Here is a 16,129-nt window from a genome sequence, read left to right on the forward strand (position 1 = left end):
CTGCCTGGGTTTCTCACTATGTCTTCTCACAAAACTTTCAGAATCAAGAAGTTTTGGGCCAAGAAACAAAAGCAAAATGGCTCTACTCCCCAGTGGATTTGGATGAAAACTGGTAACAAAATCAGGTATAACTTCAAGAGAAGACACTGGAAGAGAACCAAGCTGGGTCTGTAAAGAATTGTACCAGATGCCCACATATTTATGCTCTACCATGAACCAGTCAAGCTGAAATGACAATACTGCCTGGATTGACAGGCATTTTTTAAACTGGTTTTTCTTTAAGAATGGGCACAGTAATAAATATGTAAAAACTTACATTTGAAAGAAAAGTTAAACTGAGAAGGCAAAGGATGTTCTTCTCCATACTCATTCAGGGGCAGAAATCATTTCAACTGCAACAGGATTACAGTACTAGATTTGCCATTAACCATCCTTATAAACTTGGATCACCCACCCACCTCCTTGGGCTGCATACTCCACATCTGTATTCCAGAGGGTATCATCCAGAGCAAATGTGTTATAATCAAAAGGCAAAGCTATCTTTGTTCCCCGTACCTACCACCACTACCTTCTGAGTAGGTGGAGAGAAACTCCTATGATTTGTATGAAGGAGCTGTAGATAGTGATTTCCTGACCTGGATGTTGAATTCTTGGCCACTCAAATGGGAACATAGCTTACTATTTTAGCTCTATCAAACAGACTTCCATTCAAAACTCCGAGTGCCTTGTCTCTATCATACAGTGATTAGGTACTACTAGATAATAAATAAGAATAAAAGAAGGTCCTAGTTTTCCAAGAACATATACTATGAAGGAAGGGATAAGGTACACACACAATGAGGGAAAATACCTGGAAGAATGAGAGAAGGACAAAACCACAAAAATCCAAATACAGAGACGTTCACAGGGAGACCCTAAATATAGGAGATATAAAAACTCTAGAAACTGGAGACGTGACATGAAGATGGTCAGAAATGTACTAACAATGATGTGGAAAAAGAAACTGTGATAAAAATAATGACACGAGCTGCACTTTGGAAAATCCTAAGGAACTATAGTTTAGTCAAACACATACCAAGTAGTAGAAGACAGGGCTGAAGGTATATTGTAGAAAATTTTCAAAGCATTTTCAAAGAATGGTGATCTCAAAGTCTGACTTCCATATAATAGGGAATGGAGCTCCATGTGGAATTTTTATTTTTTTGGAGGAACAAACTGTAAATCTATGAAGAATGGACTGAACAGACACCAAACAGAGAGACTATGTGGGATACTATTAGAACATTTCTAGTAAGAAAGTAAGAGATGGCAGTGACTAGGGCAGGTGGTGGTAATGAGACAAGATTGGAAAGGAGTAAGGGAAGAGTCACAGAAGGGCTAGAAGTGGGCACTGACTATATGGGGAGTCAGATGAGTTACAGGAAGCAAGCATTAACTGAATGTTTAAGCCTGGGCAGGTAAACAGTGGTAGCTAGAAAGCAAGGTATTGGAAACTCTGCCTTGTGGAGAGGAGGAAATGACTTCAGTTTTCAACACTGTGACTCTTCAATACCCATATCATTTGAGGTATAACCAGTGGTCAAAGAGGAGGGCTATGTAGCACCACAACTTAGTAGAGAGTTTGGGCTACAGATATCCTGGTAAGGGTACCAAGGCATCAGACTAGTCAGAAAACATGTGTGGCTAGACAAAGGGTGGCAGAGGACAGAGTGTCATGCTTGGAAGAAGAGGAAGGTGGAGGGCGAGGAGAGGAGGCAGAAGGAGAAGAGGGCAAGAGGAAGGAGTGCAAACAATTATAACTGAGAGCCAAAAAAGAGTAATGTCAAGAGCTTTTCTGAGAGAAACGGCTCCATTATCAAATCATATCCTATCTATATATTTATATGTATGCATATATGATAAGATATATACAATATATAAGATATATATATGAGATATGGTATATATATATATATATATATATATATATATATATATATATATATATATATAATCATTTTCATCACTAATATCCTGGTTCAGGTCACCAGCAACACTGAATTACTGCCATAGTCTCTGCTTCTTTGTTCTTGCTCCTGTGGCAGACAGTTTAATGGACAAAAATTTCTTTCATCTCAATATGACTTTGAAGTTCTAATCAAACAGAGATGGAGTGTATTAATCTATTCTTTCACTTGGGCAGGTCATGTGACTCAATTTGATCAATAGCATGTAACAGAAGTAACTTCATGTGAGTTCTTAAGCCTATGTCCCAGAAGAAGCCTCCTGGCTCCAACCTTCACACTCTGGTACTAGGAAATAAAGCTGGTCGACTGGGACCTGAATCATATCACCAGTCAATACCAACTGCCAAATGTTATTATATAAGGCCATCTTGGATCTTCTAAGCTCTGCCTTCTCCTCTAGCTGATAGCAACTTTCAGAGTAAGCTTGGACAAAGCCAGAAGAGGAACTGCTTGGAAACTCCACAGAATCATGAGAAACTATGGTTTGAAGTCATTGACTTTTAGGGTTGTTAGGCAGCAGGCCATAGCTGAGACATTTTAAAGACATACTTTGCACAACAGTGAGACTATTCCTGCTAAAATGCGTGGCAGATACTATCAATCCTCTGCTCAGAGTCCTCCAGAGATGGTTCCTTCCTGCTCAAGAGCAAAAAGATGTTTCTTCCCTCCTGTCTCAAGCTATCTTCCTTCACATCCTTTGCATAGTCCTTACCTTTCACACTTTTTCCTTGGATTCTGTCTCTGCTGTTTTCTCTGTCTAGAACGTCTGCAAGGCTCACTACTTCATTAACTTTATTATTATTATTGTTGTTGTTGTTGTACTGGTCCTGGGGCTTGAACTCAGGGTCTGGATGCTGTCCCCTAGCTTTTTCACTGAAGCCTGGATCTCTATAATTTGAGCTATACGTCTACTTTGGGCTTTTTTTGGTGGTTAACTGGCAATAGAAGTCTCAAGGACTTTCCTGCCTGGGCTGGGTTCAAACTGCCATGAACCACTGGTGCCCAGCTTAAACTTTATATTTGTATTCACTTTTACTGACCACCCTGTTTAAAATTGCTCTCTGTCTGCTTAACTTCTCTCCATAAGCCTGATCATAAGCTGAAATTCTTTTGCTTTTAAAAAAATAATTTTGGGCTGGGAAGGTGGCTCAGTGGTAGAGTGCTTGCCTTGCATGCCTGAGGCCCTGGGTTCGATTCCTCAGCACCACATAAGCAAAAAGAAAAAAGCCGGAAGTGGCATTGTGGCTCAAGTGGTAGAGCGCTAGCTTTGAGCTGAAGAGCTGAGGGACAGCGCCCAGGCCCAGAGTTCAGGCCACACGACTGGACCCAAAAAATAATAATTTTATTGTTATTCTTAAGGTATAGAGGGGCTATCATTTCATAAGAAATTCTATAAATTTTACATTATTTGCTTGTCTGATTTTCCTCACCATCTAGAAAATTCTCTGGCCCAGAGAAAGCCCTCAATAAACATTTGTTGAATGAAGGAAGGAAGGAAGGAATGAGCAACTCACTGGAAAGACAATGCCCCAAAGGTGGTAGACAAGATTCTTGAAGGGGTAGCTGAGAGGGATCATGCTAAGTCTCTATCCTGCCTCATACATGAGTAAACATGGAAGTGTGAATAGCAGCAAACCCTGGTTTTCATGGTTTTTCTCTCAGAAAGGGGGATCTGGAAATTCCTTGAACACATTTATTGTAATTTTTCACTAGGGAAAAGTCCTGTGTGCTCAGTCTCTGTGATTCTGTTATTTGCTATTTACCATGCAATGGCACTGTCTCGGCTTTCATAATCTTCATAGTCGGAATCCAGGAAGATGTCCTTGTAGATCCTTCCACACAGGCAGAACATGTCAGGGGCTGGGTGATCACAGCTCTGTAGAATCTGGAGCATGACCTGAAGAGCCTTCTCCCGGTCACCTTCAGTATTTCTCCTGAAAGATACATGGTATGAGACAATAAACATCAGAATCAAGACCAATATACATATACATAAACATATACATATACATATGTATTTGTTCTGCACAAATACTGGCTAAAAGGCTCTACTCTACCAGGAAAAGTTTCCAAATAAGATTTCCCTTTTCATTTTCAAATGTAGCAAGTGTTGAAGATCTGTGCCAGTAAATCTCATATATGTGTTCTCAGTACCTATCTGATTTTATTTTTAACAAACATATCATAAAAATGATAAATTAGACAGGAAAGGGAAAGTGATATAACAAAAGACTTGAAAATCATAACAACCAAAGGCAGTGTTATATACTGTCCTGATTGTGAGTTAATTGTTTAACTCATGTAAAATAAATGAAAAAAAGAAAAATAAGTTGGGCTGAGAAGGTGGCTCAGTGGTAGAGCGCTTGCCTTGCGCGCATGAGGCTCTATGTTCGATTCCTTAGCACCACATAAGCAAAAAGAAAAAAGCCAGAAGTGGCGCTGTGGCTCAAGTGGTAGAGCGTTAGCCTTGAGCTGAAGAACTGGGGGACAGCGCCCAGGCCCAGAGTTCAGGCCCCACGACCGGACCCAAAAAAATAAAAAAGAAAAAGAAGTGAAAAAGGGGGAAATATAAACACTGACATCGAGGAACTATCATTAATTTTTAGGTTTGATACCATAGTTGTGATTGCTTTATAAAATTGTCTAACTTTTAGAGCGACATACTGAAATATCTATGACGCATAATGAATCTATTGCTGGAGTATGAGGGCAAAGAAGCAATGAGGGAAACAATGACATGAAGTGATAATTATCCAAGTGAATATGAGTACACGGAGGTCATTAGTTATAGCAGTAGTTAGTGGTATGTGTCAACTTGAATAGGCTAATGGATGCCAAGATAGTTGTTAAATATTTTTTCTGAACACATCTATGAAATTTACATTAAATCATTAGACTAAGATTTTTCTTCCTCCAATGTAGGCTGGTACCATCTAAATCACTGAGACCCAAAGGCTGCATTTTTCTACTCTTTCTTCTCTCTCTCCCTTTCCTTATCCCCCTTCTCTATTTCTTCTGTGTCCCCCTCTCTTTTCCCTCACCCCCACTTTTCCTCCTTTCTTCCTCCTCCTCTCTCCTTGAGGTCAGATATCCATCTTCTCTTGTCTCTACCCTGAGATACTGAAGCTGCTGGTACCAGGCTTTCAGACTCTAGGACTCAAACCAATGTCACCCCAAGTTCTCAGGACTTTGGACTCAGACTGAAGTGTACCACTGGACTGCCTGGGTCTCCAACTTGTACTCATGAGACTTTACAGCCTCCATAATGGCATAAACCAATTTCATAATTACTTCTTATATCTCTCTGTATTCTACTGATCTCTGTTACAAAGAAACATACTTACAATTACACTATTTTCTACTTTTAAATATATTTGAAAATTTATATGACAAAACAAAAAATTTAATAGGCACTATTCTGACTCAACAATCCCCCTTCTAGAATCTGTAAAATTGAATTTTTTTGGTAGCACTGGGGTTGGAACTCAGGGCCTGGCATTTGTTAGGCAGGGACTTTTACCACTTGAGACACATACACATAGCCCGTATTACTTTCATGGTGTTCTTCTGGATAGTGTCTCATGTTTTTGCTCAGAGCTAGTCTCAAATCATCAACTTCCTAGACATCCTTCCACACAGCTGGGAACTTACGGGCATACCACCACATCTGCCTTGTTGGTTTAAATAAAGTTTTGCTAACTGTTTGCGCAGGATGATCTAGAGCCATCCATAATTCTTTACATCTCCACCTCCGAAGTAGCTGGAATTACAGTTATATGCACCATGCATGATCTAGAGATATTTTTCCAATTTTTAACAAAATGTTTGTTATGGCACTTTCTTGCAAAAGTGAGGAACTGGATATAATTAACAGGAAAATATCAACACATGTGTATCATAACAACCAGACTATGGGATACAATGCAGCCCTTAGAAAGGAGATACATATGTGATTATATAGAACAATATCCATTACATTATATGAAAAAAGGACTGTTGAACTAAATAAATATGATCCTATAATTTGAAATAAATACTCATACACATACATTTATGTACATAGACAAAAGTCGGGAAGAATACATATTAAAATGCTCAGAAATACCACTTTGTATATCTCCTAATATATATAAAGTAGTCCTATGCATGTGCTGCTAATAACTACTCTAATAACTAAATGAAGAAATTATCCATTTTAATTTCTCGATAATTATACCATAGAATTTCTTATACTTTCTTTCCTGAAGACATGTACTTTAAAAATCTACAGCATCATTCAAGAAGACAAGAGTAGTACCTAAAACAGACTTTCTCAACCAGGGCTCCACAATAGAATTAAACCCTGAAATTTTATTTGATTATTTAAATGACTATTGTCTTAATTCTTCAAAGATGTCACATGGCTAGCCCCATTCTTCATACAAGAGAAGTTTGTTAATTTTACACAATGGTTGCCATAGGGCATTAGAGCTTAATTCTCTTGTTGGAAGTCAGTTCTGGCTGAGAAGGGCTAATCTAGACACTTGGCATCCTTCTAGAAGCTTGCAATAATTAAGGCTGTATTTTGACTCTAGCCTTTTCCATTTTCTACTTTGGTTCATTAGTTGTATAAAGAATATTTCATTGTGATATTTCCATCTACATATACAGTGTGTCCCCTCAATCTCATTCCTTCTCCACTGCCCCACTTTCCCTTTCTCTATTAAAAATTAGCTTGCATAACGTATATAAGGAGTTTCATTGTTACAATGTGCTCCCATCAATCTCACCCCCTCTGTCACTCTTCCTTCCCCTCTCCCCCCTTCCCCAAATAATTTCAATAGGTTTCCTTGTTCATTTTCATAGTCACAAGCAATCTTTTTTTACTCCACATTTCTTAAAACTATTTTGAAAAGTTTCACTTTTCTATATTTTTGTCTGTCATGGGGCTTGAACTCTGGGCCTGGGTGCTGAGTCTCAGCTCTTCAGCTCAAGGCAAGCACTCTACCACTTGAGCCACAGCGCTACTTCCAGTTTTCTGGTGGTTCATTGGAGATAAGAGTCTCATGGACTTTCTTGCCCAGGCTGGCTTTGAACCGTGATCCTCAGATCTCAGCCTCTTGTGTAGCTAGGATTACAGGTATGAGCCACCAGTGCCCAGCTTCACTCTTCTATTTTTTTTATAGATGAAAACAAACAACTTCAGCCATATTTATCCTTACTCACTTTTTTCATTAGCCTTCCCCTATCCCACTGCTACCCTTCCCTCCACAAGACTTTCCTGTCATTCATTTTTTAGTACATATTAATTGTATCAAGGGTACTGTTTGGATATAGCTAATCTTTTCTCTCTGTCATATAGAACCTAACCAGTCTAAAAACCAGATAATCTTATTGCATAGCCTACTCATGATATTATTTTCCTTTTTTGCCAGTCCTGGAGCTTGAAGTTGGCCTGGGGCATTGTCCCTGAGCTTTTTTGCTCATGGATAATGCTCTACCACTTGAGCTGCAGCTCCACTTGTGGCTTTTTTTCCCCTATAGTAACTGACAATAAGATTTCAGAGTTTCCCAGCCCAGGATGGCTTTGAACTCCGATCCTCAGTTCTCAGCCTCCTGAGTAGCTATGATTATAGACATGAGCCACAGGTGCCTGGCTTTATTATTTAATTTTTCAAAAGCTAACAGATTTCAACCCAACTCAAATTTACTAAAATTTTCAAATGATTTCTAATGTCTGTGGTAAGAATACAAAAAAAAAGATTGAAACTTTAATGATGTACAAAATTCATATATCTGTTACTAGTCAACTTTTGAAGTGTGAATTATTCAGGATTCTGCTAAGAATGTGCTTAACTCACTTAAATGTTTAATTATTGGTGTGAGTTCAAGTTGTGCCTTTTCCTTCTCTTTTATATGGACCATCAAAATTTCCCTTAAGGACTGGAGGTGCGGCTCAGTGATAGGGTGCCAGCCTACCAAGCATGAGGCCTTGAGTTCACATCCCAGGATGGCTAAGAAAAAACAATTGTGATGGAGAATGAATATAGTCAAAATACTTGTAGTTTGCTGACACTGATTTGGGAAAAAGGGAGATAAGAAAATAATAATAGAGGAGGTGAGTCAGGCCAAGGAACATTTTATATATATGGACATAACAAAATGAAATCCCCCTTTAGAAATAATTGAGACTAATAAAAATGTAAAAAGAGATTTCCTTTAAACCGTTTCATTAGCTTAAGACTTGTTACACAAAAGAAAAGGTCTTTTGAGTATACGTAAAATGAGGTAAAAATCAAATACCTGAAAAAAAAGAAAAGCAAAGAGATTTTCAGCTTAAAAGCCACTTTAAGACAGGTGCTAAATAGCTAATCCTTTTAGTGGTTAATAATCAGCTCTCAGGTCTGCTCATCATTTTCAGAGCCAAGCCTATACGTAAAAACTCTTGTGTTTATTCAGTCAGCAGCATCTGTTTCTAACAATAAGGCCATTTCACACTGAAGAGAAATGATGACAGTGAATCTGAGCCTTGGCTGTATATTCCAATCACATAGGAACCAGAAGCAACCCAAAACTAATTAAACACAAATCCCTAGAGATAGGACTGACACACTCATGCTACTCACCTTTCACAATCTGCATAATTTCTAAAACCACCTGAACAATTCTTAATCCTTGTTCTATTGTACCTATGGCTGCATTTGATCTATCAGCACACATGACAACTCTGTATTCCTTTTTCTTTGGGTAATCTTGTTCATTTGACTTTCAGGACACCACATCTGTCTTATTTTCTTCCTATTGTAGTCCAATTTTTTCTGGTTTCTATTTATCACTCTGATCTTTTTAACTTTGGTGTATCAATAGATACATTCTTAGATCTTTCCTCTTTTTTTTTTTTTTTTTTTTTTTTTTTTTGTCGGTCGTGGGGCTTGAACTCTGGGCCTGAGCGCTGTCCCTCAGCTCTTCAGCTCAAGGCGAGCACTCTACCACTTGAGCTACAGCGCCACTTCCGGTTTTCTGGTGGTTTATTGGAGATAGGAGTCTCACGGTCTCTCCTGCCCGGGCTGGCTTTGAACCGCGATCCTCAGATCTCAGCCTCCTGAGTAGCTAGGATTACAGGCGTGAGCCACCAGCGCCCGGCAGATCTTTCCTCTTTACTAATAACTTGACCCCGTGGTGCTACCATCTACTACCACAACACTTTAAATCATCTGTATCTTGATGACCCCCAAATATCTATCTCTGTCCCAAGTCTCTCTCCTTAACTTCAGACTTACTTATCCAACTACTTTCTCAGCATCTCTCTTGCATATCCAATACTTCAAAATGAACATGTCAAAAGTCAAATGCTTGATCATCCTATCAAAATCATTTTCCCAGCTTTCCCTTACTTGTTCAATGGCCAATCTACTCTTCCTGGTATTCAGGCCCAAAACTTTCATCATGCTTATTTCTTTAAAGAACGCTTATTCAGTTAGATACTCTTCTTTCATTTATTTATTTATTATTATCTTTAGGTTGTTGTACAAAGGAATTGTCATTTAGGAATACAGTTTATGGGCACAATGCATCTTGATCAGTGACACCCCTTTCACTATCTTACCCATCCTTCCCCTACCAAATCCTTCCCTCATTCTTATTTTGTTGGATATACACTGAATTCTTGATTACATTCTCCCTCTCTTCTCCCTTTCATTTGTCTACCCCTTTCCCTTTGACCCACCCCACCCCTTTCAAGTACTCACTTCCTATTTTTTTTCATGCCATCTCTGAAGTTGGTTCAATCCTCATGACTTCCCACTATCACCTTGTTCCCAAGTCACTGTGATTTCTTGCTCCTACCCTTTTACCTTTTTATAATCTATTCTCAACCCAGATTTTGCTACTCTGTCTATCAGGTCAGGTTACTCTTCTACTCCAAACTCTCCAGGGGCTCCTTTAGAGCAAACATATTTTTTTAATTTCAAATATAATTTTATGGTTATTATTAAAGTGTTGTACAGAGGATTACCATTTCACAATTCAGGCAACCTTGCATTTGTCTTTTGGACAATGTCACCCTTCTCTTTGCTTTCTCCCAGTTTCCCCCTCCTTGCCCACCACTTGCATTGTTCATTTCCCACCTTGTGTATACTGAATACCATATTTGCATTTCTTTTTTTTTTTTTTTTTGGTCAGTCGAGGGGCTTGAACTATGGGCCTGGGCACTGTCCCTCAGGTCTTCAGCTCAAGGCTAGTGCTCTACCACTTGAGTCACAGCACTACTTCTGGTTTTTTGGTGGTTAATTGGCAATAAGCGTCTCATGGACTTTCCTGCCCAGGCTGGCTTTGAACTGGGATCCTCAGATCTCAGCCTCCTGAGTAGCTAGTATTACAGGCATGAGCCACCTGCGCCCAGTTTCTAACATAATTTTTAATGGCCTATTAGGCTTTACAAGATCTGGTACCCAGTTATATCTCCAACTTCATCTCTTACTATACATTCTCTTATTACCTACTCTGTTCCAGTTACATGAGCCTCCTTCGTGTTACATGTGCTTATCTCTATACCTCCATACTTTCTCCCATATTTTTACATAGCATATTTCCTCATCACTTTCTGACCCTTTCTGCCATGTCACTTTCTATTGAGTGAGGTTTTCTCTGAACACTCAAAGAAAACCTGCAACTTCCTTATTAACTGGCAATATCTTAACCTGGTTTCATAATTTTACTTATTTTCATTGGCTCTCCTCACTTTAGCATATTATTTCCAAAAAAGGTAGATTGGGGGAATGTTGGTCTATTTTTGGCTGCACCTTAGTACATAAAACTGGATCTAGCACACATTGGATGCTCAATAAATGGCTGCTAAATGAATAGAAGACTCAGCAGAATTATCTGGTATTGACATAGTACAATCCCCAAACACTGATCACTCAGCAAAAATGAATAATATCAGAATACCCCCAGTACAGTCAGGTAGTTTTAAAACTACACTAGGACATATTTCATCAGTGCATAACTGCATGCAAAATTGTCTGAATGATATAGACCACACTAACAAAAGAAATTACTTCCATAATATAATCAGAGATTAGAGTTCAAAGAAATGGATGCTTTAGATTTTTTCCAATTTTTCACAATAAGAATATATAATAAATACGTAATCTATTTTTATCCAAGAATAAAAACAGAACACCAGTTGAAAATGTTGAGTTCGTAGCTATAACCCTAGCTGCTAAGGAGGCAGAATCCAGGAGGCTGTAGCTTCATGTAGCCACCCAAAAGGTGGCAAAACTCCATCTCAATAAATAATCCAGACATAATAGTGCACACTTGTGATCATATTTATGCTGAAGTATGTAGATAGAATTCCAGTTCAAGGTTGGCCTGGAGGGGGGTTGAGGGGTGGGGAAGACGAGACCCTATCTGAAAAATAATTAAGGCAAAATGTACTCATTGCCTTACTCATATAATTGTAACCCCTCTTTGCAGCATCTTTCCAATAAAATAAAATAAATAACTAAGGCAAAAGGGGCTGGGATGTGTTAAAAAAAAGCCTACCTACAACAAACATGAGACTCTAATTTTACAAATCCCGTCACTGCTAACTCCCCCTTCATAAACCTCAGAATAATGGACTAGGAATTATGTAGTCAAAGATTCTAGTTATTTTCACATCATTTATTATACAAGTTAATAAGCAAGTCTCTTTCCCTCTTCTGTGCCTCAATTCTTTATCTGTATAGTAGATCTGACTACTTTACTACTTTAGTGAACTAAAGGTCTGAGCCAGCACAGAATAAACTTGCCACTACCCATCCTGTTTGCCTACCCATCTTTTCTATATTGTGTACCCACTGAAGAAGTTCAGAGGGTGGAGGTAGGGTTCCAATAAATCTTTCTTCAGGGCCAGGAACTGGCCTAGATGGAATCTGAGAGGGTTGACATTGGAAGTCAGCCCATGTAAAAAGGTTTGTGAGTCTCTTATTACCAATTAAGCTGCAACAAGCCAGAAGTAGAGGTGTGGCTTAAGGGTTTAAGCTCCAAACGTCAGCAAAAAAAGCCAAGTGAGAGTGCAGGTGCTAAGTTCAAGCCCCAACAAAAATAATAAATATTTTAAAAATATTTTTCTTCCACTGGAGGCTGGTGGCTCATGCCTTAATCCACCTATTGAGAGGCTGAGATCTGGAGATCACAGTTCAAAATCAGAAGTGGAGCTGTGGCTCAAGTGGTCAAATGCTAGCCTTGAGTTTAAAAGCTCAGAGACAGCACTCAGGCCCTGAGTTCAAGCCCCAGGACCACTGTGACACACACACACTTTTTCTTCTAAGCCAGTCCTGAGCATCACCAGCAATCAAGATGTCTCATTAGACCAGCATTCTTTCTGGAACAAACTTTATCTTGAATCACTTGCTCAAAACATTGGAAGAGACTTCTGCTTCCAGTTAGAATGTAGACAAGTGTGAGTGGTCTGGGGTAATAATAAAAACCCAGACAACTGAATTACAGAGCTGTGATAGCTTCCATACTTGCTTACCTGGTCGAAGTATTGATGGCTAGGAGAGAATGCCTTTGATATAAAAGAAAGTTTACAAAGAAAGGGGGTAAAATCAGCCAATCTTTAGACAACAGCATGGGTTGACAGGAGAGAATATAATCTGGAAGAATCTCTAAGAGGAAAAAATAATCCTAACAACTCTCTTGCCCCACCCCCACCTTCTGAATTTGGCCCAGAAAGTCAGAGTGAAAGGGCAGCCTAGCACAACACTTGGATTCTAGTCTCTGTGAAAACTGAATCCAAATACAGCAGAAATAGCAATCCCATTCCTGCTCAAATATTGACAAGACCCCAAAACCAGCAGAGGGACAGAAGGTTGGGGTTGGCTAATCATAGGTAAACTGGATCTAATTAAAAAGGTAGTTCATTCTCAACTCAGCTATTCTCTAGGAGAGTCACAAAAAAATCAGTCATACATGTTAATCATCAGACCTAGGAAAGGGTTCTGATAGTCATACTAACAAAACAAAATTAAAATTATACTTCAGTCTCTAGTTCTCTTAGATAAAATGTCCAGTATGTGATATAATTATGAGATATATAAAGGAGGAGGAAAATGTGATCCAATAATCAAGTAAAAAACATAATGCATGAACCCCAGAGATGACTATTGAAATGAGCAAAGAAGAACTTGAAAGCAGCTATTATAACATGGTTTCTAGAAATATGGTGAGAATGTCTGTCTCTTTTGCCGTGTGTGTGTGTGTGTGTGTGTGTGTGTGTGTGTGAGAGAGAGAGAGAGAGAGAGAGAGAGAGAGAGACAGAGACAGAGACAGAGACAGAGACAGAGAGAGAATGTGTGAACACAGCTATTTCATGAGAGAAACGAAAACTCTAAAACACTAATGCAAGAACTAGAATGAAAAAAATACGGAAAAAAACACTACCAAATGAGCAAAACAGCAGTTTAGGCACTATGATCAATTTCACAGTGAGGAACTAGAATGCAGGTCAATCAAAATCATCCATAACAATGCTGAATGGTGAGGAGAATCACTAGGAAGGGGCACAGGGGGACTTTCTGTGATAATCTATGCCTTGGTGGTGGTAGTTGCATGCATATATTTGGCATATATCACATTGTATGCTTGTAAGTTAACATTTTATTGTGTGTAAATTGTATTTTAATAAAGCTGACCTAAAAATACATAGAGAAACAACAAATGTTGGTGAGGATATGGAGAAAAAGGAATCCTTCTGTGTTTGTTGTTGGTGATGTAAATTACTGTAGTCGCTTCAGAAATTCTTCAAAAAACTAAAAATAGAACTACTGTATGAAACAGTGATATTACTCTTGGATATTTATCCAAATGAACGTATGGCAACATACAATAGAGATACTTGAACACCCATGTTTCTAGCAGCACTATTCATAAGAGTAAAACTATAGAATCAGTCTAATTGTTCATTAACTGATGAATGGATGAAGAAAATGTGATATAGATATATTTATATAAAAACAAGCACATAACACAAGTACATATAACACATTATATATGTGTACCACATATATACATATATATGGATACTCACACACATACTACTATACATACACATAGAACATTCAGTCATAAAAAAGAATGAACATTCAGCTATAAAGAAGAATTTTGTAATTTGAGGGAAAACAGATGAACCTGGAGGTCATCATGTTAAATGAAATAAGACAGACTCAGAAAGACAAGGATTTCATGTTCTTATTCAGAATCTAAATAGACCTAAAAAATGAATGACAGTGTAAAATGGATGGGGAACTTTCTAAGGGATGAGAGCCAGTGGGAGGAAGGTGGATAAAAAAGAGAGAGCAAGGCGGGTTAATACGATCAAAGTACAAAATAACCTTATGTACATGTGTGAAAATGGAAAAATGAAGTTTGTTGAGCCTGGTGCGGGAAGGGAGCGGGGGGAGACAGAGTGACAGAAGGGTTACTGATCAAGACACATTGCATGCATAAATAGACATGTTAAAAGGAACCCTCCTTGTACAACAAATTGATGCTAATAGAAGTTTTTCTTTAAATGACAGAGGGGAGATAAACAGTAACAGATGTTGGCTAAAATATATTATGCACGTATGGAAATTTCACAATAAAATTAATCTGTACAATTTATATATGATCATAAAAATAGGGAAAGAAGTAGGTACAGTGGCACAATCCCATAATCCTTGTTACTTGAGAATTCGAAACTGGGGGATTGTTGTTTGTGGGACAGCCCAGATATAACCAAGTTTGAGACACTCCAAAGACTGAGTGTAGTGGGCATGTACTTGTCATCTTAAGCCACATGGGGAAGCACAAGTAGGAGGATCACAGGCCAGGTTGGCCTGGACTTAAAGTGAGGCTCTAACTTCAGAAAAACCAGCTTGCTACTGCTGCTAATATGTGGAATGTCTTACAGATTTGTTTGGCTCCTTAGAACTTCTATCACTTGTGCAACCAATTTCTTGTATTCAATCTCCTCTATTTTAGATACATAGAGTAGTTTCTGTTACCTGACTGGACTCCAACAGAAACAATCCAGATACAAGCAAGCAGGTGCCCTCCCCTGGCCAGATGCTTCATATTTACAGAAGACAACAATTAGAGGTGACTTGTGTTTTCATGTGAACAATACCCAGAGCCAAAGAAACACACACCAGAATAATTATTTTCTTACTCTTTAAATAGGCAGAAGCCTTATGAAATTATCTTGCCTGAGATCCCATCATTCTGACACTCCCCAGTCTCCTGAGGTCTTAAAGCACTTTCTAAGAAGTCTAGCTTTACAGTGGCCAGCATGTGCTGTGACAGAGCTGGGCATTTCAGGAGGTGACCTTCCCACTCACACAGTGGCAGCAAGAGTTGAAGAGTAGTTCTGCCTGAACTCTGATGGATCCAGACAAACTCCACTCCTTATCTGCGAGTTGTAGCAGGTTCACCACAGTGCATTTCCTTTCCTTCCTGGGCACTCAGCCAGACCCCATTTCTGACTTCTCTTGCAGTTAGATGGGGCCATGAGAATTTGCATCACTTCCTCACACAAACCTCCCTCAGATGGTCAGAAAATTCAAACAATTCAAATACCCACCAACTGAGGAAATGATAAATAAAATGTAGTTTATCTATACAACAGAATGCTATGCAATAAAAGGAACAGAGTACTTACATATGCTACAGCATAGATAAATGTTGCAAATATTATGTTCTGTGAAAGAATCTACACACAAAATATCATGTAGGACTCCATTTATAGGAAGTAGCCAAAATGGGCAAAGCCATAAAGAGATAGAAAAGAGACGAGTAGTTCCCTAAGGCTAGAGAGTCAGGTGAGGGGATAGGAAGTAAGCAACTATTAATGGGTTGCCAAAATAGATTCAAAGTTGTTTAGAAAGAAGGAGGGAGTGTATTGGAGGTAACCCAGATATTTTGGGGGAGAGAGTAGGAGCTGTAAACATTCTAAAATTGTTTGTAATGATGACTGTGTAACAGTGACTATGCTAAAAAATATACCCCTATGACTAGGTCACTTTAAATGATTAAACTCTATGATATATACATTAAATCTCAATTTATAAAACAAATATACAATACATCCCTTGCAATTCACCATTTTCTCTTTT

At 38.6% G+C, this 16,129-nt stretch overlaps 2 protein-coding genes across 2 annotated transcripts in view; one reads left to right on the forward strand and one right to left on the reverse strand.

Moving 5' to 3' along the window:
* Positions 1-16,129, reverse strand: part of Map3k15 (mitogen-activated protein kinase kinase kinase 15) — a 109,991-nt gene that overhangs the window by 47,041 nt on the left and 46,821 nt on the right. The window contains exon 7 of the mRNA XM_042670498.1: positions 3,770-3,940. Within this exon, the coding sequence (XP_042526432.1) occupies positions 3,770-3,940 (171 nt within the window). The remainder of the gene's footprint in view (positions 1-3,769; positions 3,941-16,129) is intronic.
* Positions 19-271, forward strand: LOC122100099 (60S ribosomal protein L39-like). Its single transcript, XM_042670497.1, has one exon. It carries the CDS (start codon positions 19-21, stop codon positions 172-174), a length of 156 nt encoding a protein of 51 aa, XP_042526431.1. The 3' UTR covers positions 175-271.

Source organism: Dipodomys spectabilis, unplaced genomic scaffold (assembly GCF_019054845.1).
Source record: "Dipodomys spectabilis isolate Male_0828 unplaced genomic scaffold, ASM1905484v1 ptg000564l, whole genome shotgun sequence".
NCBI lineage: Eukaryota > Metazoa > Chordata > Mammalia > Rodentia > Heteromyidae > Dipodomys > Dipodomys spectabilis.